Source organism: Raphanus sativus, chromosome 4 (genome assembly GCF_000801105.2).
Source record: "Raphanus sativus cultivar WK10039 chromosome 4, ASM80110v3, whole genome shotgun sequence".
Classification (NCBI taxonomy): Eukaryota; Viridiplantae; Streptophyta; class Magnoliopsida; order Brassicales; family Brassicaceae; genus Raphanus; species Raphanus sativus.
In genome coordinates, this window is record NC_079514.1 from 49,669,672 (window position 1) to 49,678,800 (window position 9,129).

At 34.0% G+C, this 9,129-nt stretch overlaps 2 protein-coding genes across 2 annotated transcripts; one reads left to right on the top strand and one right to left on the bottom strand.

Annotated features, from left to right (window-relative positions):
- Positions 1–1,643: 1,643 nt before the first annotated feature.
- On the top strand, positions 1,644–2,938 carry LOC108829407 (bZIP transcription factor 17-like). The gene is made up of 2 exons (XM_018603063.2): positions 1,644–2,549; positions 2,652–2,938. Exons 1-2 carry the CDS (start codon positions 1,673–1,675, stop codon positions 2,936–2,938), a joined length of 1,164 nt encoding a protein of 387 aa, XP_018458565.1. The 5' UTR covers positions 1,644–1,672.
- A 48-nt stretch (positions 2,939–2,986) lies between these two features.
- Positions 2,987–4,581, bottom strand: LOC108829420 (psbP domain-containing protein 6, chloroplastic). Its single transcript, XM_018603074.2, has 3 exons — positions 4,228–4,581; positions 3,380–3,696; positions 2,987–3,291 (listed from the first exon to the last, which is right to left on the bottom strand). Exons 1-3 carry the CDS (start codon positions 4,535–4,537, stop codon positions 3,121–3,123), a joined length of 798 nt encoding a protein of 265 aa, XP_018458576.1. The 5' UTR covers positions 4,538–4,581; the 3' UTR covers positions 2,987–3,120.
- Between the last annotated feature and the right edge of the window lie 4,548 nt (positions 4,582–9,129).

Here is a 9,129-nt window from a genome sequence, read left to right on the forward strand (position 1 = left end):
TTGAAATTTTAAGCTAGTTTTTCTAAAAATAAAATTTCAAAACTAACTTCAAAACTATTTGTATTTTATACTATGGTCCTTATATTTGTGATACTTAATTTAAATTCATAAAATTTTATAAATAAATAGCACATAATAAATATATTATAGAAATATTAATTAACAAAATGATACAGTAAAATATATAATTTTACATAGAAATACATAATTAAATATTAAATTACAAATAAAATACTACATTATTCTATAAAAATATTTTCATAATACTTCTATATATATGATCAATTATTGCATTTATTAAGTTTCTTTTCTAATATTATTGTTATCTAAATGTACTTTTGAAAAAAAACTTATTTTAAAGTTTTTATTAATTTTATTTGTAAAATTAAATTATAAAATAAAATTTGAAATATTTATGAGTTATAAAATTTGAAGGATTAAAATGATTAAATGACAAAATATTAAAATCATAAATATAACATGTAAATCTAAGGACCAAAATACAATAAAAATATGAAACTTCGAATTTGAAATTTTGAATCGTGACACTTTATATTTAAAGTTTTACTACTCGAAACTTTAAAATTTCAAATTTAAAGTTTTAAAGTTTCTTTTCGGAGAACAACAAAAATTGGTATTTGAAGTTATAGAATATTTTGTGAAGATGTTTTTAGCTAAGAGCATGATTATTGCAAAGGTTTTTAGCAAAAGTTCTTAATACACATATATGTATATATATATGTATATGTATATATTATATATGCGTATGTAATTATTTGTTAAGGACTTTACGGAAATCGAAACCGAAAGTTCCTTAATTAAGAAACTTTTGGTTTCGGTTTCCGTAAGGTCCTTAGCAAACAATTATATACGCATATATAATATATACATATACATATACATACATATATATATATTAAGGACTTTTGCTAAAAAACTTTGCAGTAATCATGCTTTAAGCCGCCAGACAACACAGTATCTCCGGACCCTAAAACCCATAAAAGGCAGCAGAAGCCCAAGCAATCGTTTGTGCAATTAAAACCAAAATTCTCATTTACTATTTATCTAGCCAAACACAACAAAAATAATAACCATTCAATGTATTTCATCTCAAGTTTTAAAAAAAAATAATATTAGTTTCGCATGTTTCCATCCATCCCAATCGAATACACTTTGCAGATTCATAGTATTTACCTAAATGGAGTAAAAGAAATCAATGGTATGAATATTAAACTAGTAGTAGTGTAGATAGATAAGTAACGACACATAATGATGCCAGAAGAGAGGAGACATGCGTGACGTCAAAGAGACTCCAAAACGACACACATTTGGAATAATAAATCTATCAATTAAATAATAATAAATCAGATCAGATCCGATCCAAATAAAATAAAAAAGACGTTAAAGAGCATAATAAACCCTGCATCACTCCACCTTAATGCAGTCAACGTGCTCCGATATGGCTACTAAATCTCCTCACGCGCCTTTTCTCGCTCGTTAAGTATTCACTCCTTTTTCTGGACTGGATTGAAACCCACGCGCTGATGTGGGAAGTAGAATAAGAGCAACGTACACTCGCTCTTTAAACAGTATAAAAGCCATAACCTCTCTTCTTCTTCTTCTTCTTCTTCTTCCCAAATTAGTAACCCTAAAACCTTAAACATTTCCAACAATGGCGGAACCTGTTGTAGACAATTTATACGATTCTATCTCCGAACTTGGCGTTGACTTCGAGTTGACTTTCGAAGACCTCTACTTTCCTTCTGAGAACGAGTCCTTCTTCGTCCCTGTTGATAAGACATTGATAACAACGAAGAGGAAGAAGGAGACTGAAGAAGAAGAAGATAGATGGAGGAGCTATAAGTACAGGAGAATCGATGAAGATGGTGCTGATGAGGAGAAGAAGAGGAAGGCGAGGCTGGTTCGGAACCGTGAGAGTGCTCTGCTTTCGAGGCAGAGGAAGAAGCATTACGTGGAGGAGCTTGAGGACAAAGTCAAGAGCTTGCAATCCGTTATAACGGATTTGAACAGTAAAGTCTCCTACTTTATGTCTGAGAATGCTACTCTGAAGCAGACGGTAGGTCCCGCCGGGAAGGGCATGTGCTGGCCGCCACCGTCTGGATTAATGTATCCATGGATGATGATGCCGTTTCCAGCTTATTTAGGTTCACATCGAGTAGTGCCTTTGCTTCCTATTCCTAGTTTGAAACCACAGCGGTCCGTGGCTAAGGTGAAGAAGTCAGAAGCTAAGACCAAGAAGGTTGCTAGTGTTAGTGTTCTTGGTCTTATCTTTTGTCTGTTTCTGTTTGGTGCATTGGTTCCTTTTGTGGTTAGAGGAACAGTTTTGGATGTGTCAGTTAATAGTAGTAGTAGTAGAGGTTATGATAGTGAGCTACTAGTTGCATCACTATTTGTTCCGAGGAATGAGAAGCTTGTGAAGCTAGATGGAAACTTAATTATTCATCCTGTTTCGACAAGCAAGGAAGACAAACTCAACTCAACAGCAGCCAATGGTGAAATGAAGCAATGGTTTCTTGAAGGTGTTGCAGGTAAATCACATAACCTAAATAGAATTAGTCCTCAGTAAGTTGAACTGTTTGCATTTGCGTGTACCATAACAACCATTTTTGTGTAATGTAATCCACTACTAGGACCAATGTTCAGTTCGGAGATGTGCACTGAAGTGTTTCAGTTTGATGTCTCCTCAACCTCTGGATCCATTAGACCTGCTTCTCAACAGCCTAAGAACAACAATGATACACATAAGCCATTCTCATCAATGCTTGTATCTGTGCTTACTGATCCCAGAGAAGAAGGCGATGATGGAGAGATGGCGGGAGGTACAAAATCACTATCTCGAGTTTTCATAGTCGTTCTTGTTGACGGTGTGAAGTATGTAACCTACTCATGCGTCCTCCCTCATCTTGTAACCACTTGAATTTCCTCTGTATATAAATAAAAACCACAAGAAGAAGTTTTCACACAATGAAAGTAATAACCATCAGGTCTATTCAATGTCACATGTTTGAAACACTAGAGGCAGATACAAGAGGATGAAATGTTAATCCAACTCAATACAAACCGTTTTGCTCTATAGTTTTTAAGAGTCATAACAATAATTTACAGCTGAAAAGAATCAAGAATGGCTTGAAGAGTCTTCTGTGAGCTCTGCCATTGCTTCTCAGTAGCACTCACCACAAACAGAACCACCGTGTTCCCCTTCGCCGTCGCTTTCGCAAGGTTATGACTTCCCGTTAGCGCAAACGGCGTCTCCAATACATACTTATAGTACTGCCACAACAACAACGACAACAACAAAGTCATAAAACTCTCCTCAATGATTTGATTAGATCAATTCATTCATTCATCACTTATTTACCGTTTGATCACCGATCTTTTCGATCGATGTATTCACAAGCTCATCAGAATCATAAGAGTTTCCAGTGACAAAGGGACCAAGAGAAGCGATCACTCTCTCAGGCTCACCGAGATCTTCAATAGTTGCATTCGGCTTGTTGGTCAGACGAATCAAAGGAGATGCAACTACTTGAACTTTGCCTTGCTTCTCGTTCTCGAACTTCACTTCTATCCATGGCTCTGCGCATTTCGGTTGGCAGTAGTTGCCTGACAAGATGTTGGCTATTCGTAGCTGTTTCCAGTTCGGTGGTAGAACAAACTGATACGGCTGCACGTTTCCTGCAACCAGACTAGATTTCAAACATCATTAACTCAAAAGCTAACAAAAAAAAAAAAAAAATCCATACTCATTACAGAACCAAGACCAGTTTAAAGTATGTCTTAAGAGTCAAAAGGTAATAATAAGTTTGGGCACAGTTATCCAGAACCGGAAAACAGAGTTCTGTACTGAACTGAAATGGCCGGATTTCATAAATATCTGGACGGATCTTATATTAGTGGAGTCGAAAGACCGAAACTAAATCAAGAATCGAATGGGTATCCAAATTTTTAAAATACATGTTATATACTTTAAACTATACTTAAGATTTTAAATAATCAAATATCCTAAAAATAAAAAATTATAACCGAACAGTTCATATATCTCTAAACCCAAAAACCAAAATAGTCAAACCAAAACCGAACGACCAAGCCTAGGTAATACTTTGAACAGATTATAACCATTTATTTTCTTGATGAATGTCCCAAGTTATAAGCAATGCAATAAGCAATGCAAGAACACGAAGAAAGAGAAATGGGAGTAGGCATCACCTGCGCGGAGAGCAGGAGTATCAGAAGGTTTGGCTTTGAAGATGACGAAAGAAGGATCAGTCTCAGAAGGTGGTAAGAAGGATCCCACTTCCACCTCACGGGCCTCAGAGATAGGAGCTTCCTTCAAGTTCAGAATCGCTGGAATAGCCACCGCTGTTTTCAGGAGTAACTCTCTCCTTCTCGGTTGTTGTTGTTGTTGTTGTTGTGAGGATGCAACAATGAAGCTACTAGCTCTGGTTCTGACTGAAGCTGTGAATGTAGGAGAGACATGGAAGATGTTTGATGTCGGGACGAGAGATGCCGAAGCCATTTTTTTTTTGGTTATGAGAGGTTGAAAGTTTTCAGGGGTTTGTGAATATCACATTTGGATAAGGCAATTTTTAAGACAAAAGAGTCTTTAGGTCCACACAATCTATCTATTGCGTAACTCATTACTTGGTTCCATATGTTTTGATCAATGTAATAAATAAAAAAATTGCAACTTCTTTGTCAAATTAGATCCTAAATCAATGTAGGGGCCTCTGTAACAATCCTTCTCTTTGGTTTGACCTCCAATCAATCTGACAGAATAAGAGTAAAAAAAAGCAAGAGTGTAGGGGGTAAATATAAACAACTCAATCAACGGTAAAAAGGCAAATGTTGACGCCTTGAATGGTGATGGCATGATGCTATAAGATTATTATATTCAAGGCTAGTTGATGTAGTAACTATTCAGGAAGAATGTAAGGGCATAAACACAAATATGATTCAGATCAAGAGTGCATACACCATTCTAACAAGCATTTTAGCAACACAATTCAATCAAGATTTCATCAAACAAATATCAGTAAACTGAAGAAAATAATCTTTTACGTTTGGACCAAGCCATCTTTTTACCCTCAAAAGAGAGAACAGAACTCATTTAATACCTTCGGGCTTCTTTAAAGCCCAAGATAGCGGATTTATTGGGCTCAAGTCGATATATTCCAAACCCAAATTCAATACCAATGAGCTAAGATGTTCTTTAATCAAAATCTGTAACAGAAGATTGGCTTATAATCAAATGGAATGGATTATCGAACTGGTTGGTAATGAGAGGTTTGTGGCTGAGGTTCTGACGAAGGAGGAACGTCCTGAGATTCCTGAGGACTAGAGGAGGGTTTGTAAAAAAAGAGATCTCGAGTTACTTGTAGTAGAAGCAACCTTGTGTGTGCTCTTTCTGATGGACTTATTCAATGAATATGGGCTTTTATTGAGTTACTTGTTCTAGTTTCAGATGACAAAGGACAAACAAGGTACTAACTATCTATTCAAAACTAAATCAGAAAGAGCCCTACTCGGGTGTTTGAATTTCACAAATGTAAAACACAAATAGCTTGCCTATTATTTTATCTTTGAAAGGTTTTTACTAGCATAATATCTACTTCAATTATTTGAAAGATATAAAAGCTCGACAAGACTGCCCAAATGATTGGACATTTTCTTTTCAACATTATTGGACACTTATAAGAGTCATAGATGTTTATGTTATACTCTTAGATATTTATGTTTTTGCATGGATTCTTTGACCAAACCACCTTTTGTGCTTTTTCCATTGATCATCTGCAGAAATAAAGAAATTGATGTTTACAGTCATGAAATGGACAAACTGGTTTCCATAATACATTTTTGTGAAGGATGGAAATTTTACTTTTTGAGGTGTTTTCTTAACTCACGCATGCATCTTTCTACTCGATAATCTCATGACCTTTACGTTATATGTCAATATCTAAATACTAAAATACATCCATTAGATATTTCATCAAACTTGTAGATAATTCCAACATCAGAACTAAAGTTATTGACCCATATGATATCTCACACCTCGATTGTAAAGAGATAGAACAAATTTGATTTATCAAGTTTGAGACGTGATTTTTTTTAGTTTTTTTTTCTTTTGAAGTATATATATGCGCATGAGCACTATATATTTATGTTTCTCAAGATCTTCAAAATATAAATGTATTGGAAATGAGATGATATACTATAACTTGTTATGGGCACAAATAAATATCAAAGATCTTAACATATCTTGGATTTCTTTTCATCTAAAAGGATAATATTACATTATAAAAAGATGGAGAAAAAGATCGATAACATACACTTTTTCTATGATATGGTAATGTGTTTGCTAGCGAAACGCTACACATTCAAAACTTCAAAGCTATAAGTTGTTATATGTCTTGTTATCGTTAGGAAAGAGAAAAAAAAGAAGCAAACACGACGAGAAAAGTAGGGTGCGTAGTTGCTTTGATTGAAAAATATATTTGGAAATGAAAACTTTTGATGATATAAAAGCTTATGAATATGTTATCTACGATTAATCTACGTGCATTGTATTTGTGTGTATCAGTCAAACTTCACTATTTATAAAAGCAACTCTCTTTTTGAACACTTTTGAAAAAAATAATATACTTGTTTCTTTTTACCTTTCTTTTAGTTATATTAATTGAAAGTTATAATCTTGTGTTTTAGCTTAATCTTTGACCATCAATTCATCAACAGTTTGGGTTTCGATATTTTGAACAGTTTCATAAACTAATTATTTTGTATGTTTAATCATTACCATTTACAAGACTGTTAGCTTTTAATTGGTTTATATTATATCGAATATAAACAAAATAAGATTGTAAATAAGATTGTACGATTTTATGTAAGTGTTTTAAATAGTTAATTTTCTTTTTGTAAGAAGACTTTCATATTAAATGCATAAGTAATATAAGTATGAGCATTCACTCATAAGTTTTAGAAAGTTTGCAACAAGAAAAAGGGATAAACCATAGTGAAAGATCCACTTATGAAATGAATCATAAACAGCAAGAATTTTGAAAGATACAAATCAGTGAAAATGGTTTCTTCGGCCACCTTGACCACGTTTACCTCTTCCATCAACTTTCGTCCATCCCAATTCTTGAATATTTGGAATTGGTTTTACTGGTCTTCCTACTCTAGTTAAGTAACTAGCAACCACATCAAAATTGTTTTTTCCCATAATTAAGATACGGGAGATTCCAGCTTCATATGAAATTGTTGATTGTTTTTAGCGATATGAGTGAAGGCACCAATTGGTTGTTCAATTTCAGAAGCAGAAGAATCTTCCAAAATGATTGTAGCAAGAGTAGGGATGGCTGTGGTTCCAGTAGCAGAAGGAAGGACGGTGACGACAGCTGGAGGAGCTTTAGATTTTGTTTCTTTCTCCAACGAAGGTGGAGAGACCGTACTGATGGGTATCGGACTTGCTTACCAGCGTCCTAAGTATGGCCATCGAGGGTCCGGAAAAGGAGCCTGTTGCAGTGCAGCTTCGTCTTCAGCAGCAACATCAGAAGGCTTTAGCTAAACTTCAATTATCGGAGACAGAGGGTCTTGCTAGTTCCTGTCGTTTAATTTCATGTCAGAGACGTCTGTCTCTTTTAACAAGAACGAGAGAAAGAAGACGAAGAAAAAGAGGATATCAGATATCGATGAGCAAAAAGACTCAGTAGAGGCGACTGTCACTGGAAAAACGCCGAAGAATCGAACGAATTTGAGTTTTAGAGTTTTTCTTCTTTGAATATCACGATTTGAGGGCGAGTACAAAACACATAATCTTTTTAGCGGTAAATTATCTTTTAAAAACTTACAAATTACAATCGAAATGATGGAAAAGTTCAGTTGAATCATTATTAAAACAATTAATATATTCGGCTTATTCAAATTTAGGCAGTCGGATGTAATCGACAAATAGTTCAGAAAAGAAAACGAAATATATGTATTGCATGTAAATATGTAACGAGCTTGCAAATATGTAAAGTGAACATGCAATATTGTGAACCTTTCTTGAATCATTTGTACCAGGGGCAGATATACCTTTACAGATACTGGGGCACGCCCCCTACTCTTTTTTTTTGGTTAAACACTAATTCTAATTTGATTAAATTGTTCTTAGATAAGTGAATAAACAAAAACAAATAACCCCAATTCATAATTCTTTTGTTTTGTTTTTGGTATTGTGTCCAATGTGTACTATCGTTAATTTATAATATCGTCTAGATAGTAGTATATAACATTTATTTTCAGCTGAAGAAGACACCAAGGAAGCGAAACAACAACAACAAAAAATGCAGAAGCAATAGAGGCCCATTTCACTTTTACAAGTTCCATAATTTTCTTGCGTTTTATGTTCGTTTACGTACTCCATAATTTCGGCTTTATCCCTTTTTCACGTACTCCATGCTTTTGGCCGGTGGAATCAAAACTTTGTTCTACGCTTAATTTTTTTTTCTCCATATGTTTTTATAAGTCTTTACCTTGTCAATTCACGTGAGAATCGTGTTAACAGAAATGATGATATATTATATAAAGAAAGAGAGACTGCCACAGGACAGATAAGAAAAAATAAAACAAAACAATAAGAAAATAAGACCATCTCCAATGTAAAATTCCATATTTTCTTCTAAAACAGAGTAAAAATGAATATGGAGTAAAATGCTTCAATCCTACTCTATTTTCCACTCTATAATAAAATAATAAATAAACAAAAAATAGTTTACTCCATTTATAGCGTAAATTTCATTATGGAGTGGAACATGAAATTGAGTTAGAGCATTTTTTTATTTGATATTCACTTTTATTTTATTTTGGAGGAAAAAATGGAGTTGGGTTGGAGATGCCAACACTCCCATGTTTCGGTTCAATCTCAGTTCAATTTCGGTTTGATTTTACGCCTGTTTAATTTTATATTTAAATATATATGCTAATCAAATTGATAGCGATTTGGCTTATTTGGATAGTAATTATGGTTTTGGACTTCTGGTGTGAGTTATAGCTTGGTCTTCTATGCAACTCTATATATTCTTAATTATTTATAGTTTAAGCGACATATATTTATAGCGGGAAAATGCCTTA

Excerpts from the sequence above, each read along its gene's own strand:
- LOC108829407 (XM_018603063.2), top strand. The coding sequence starts at position 1,673 with ATGGCGGAACCTGTTGTAGACAATTTATACGATTCTATCTCCGAACTT. Across the intron at positions 2,550-2,651 it reads GTTTCTTGAAGGTGTTGCAG|GACCAATGTTCAGTTCGGAG; the intron begins GTAAATCACATA and ends ATCCACTACTAG.
- LOC108829420 (XM_018603074.2), bottom strand. The coding sequence starts at position 4,537 with ATGGCTTCGGCATCTCTCGTCCCGACATCAAACATCTTCCATGTCTCT. Across the intron at positions 3,697-4,227 it reads TACTCCTGCTCTCCGCGCAG|GAAACGTGCAGCCGTATCAG; the intron begins GTGATGCCTACT and ends GTCTGGTTGCAG. Across the intron at positions 3,292-3,379 it reads AAAAGATCGGTGATCAAACG|TACTATAAGTATGTATTGGA; the intron begins GTAAATAAGTGA and ends TTGTTGTGGCAG.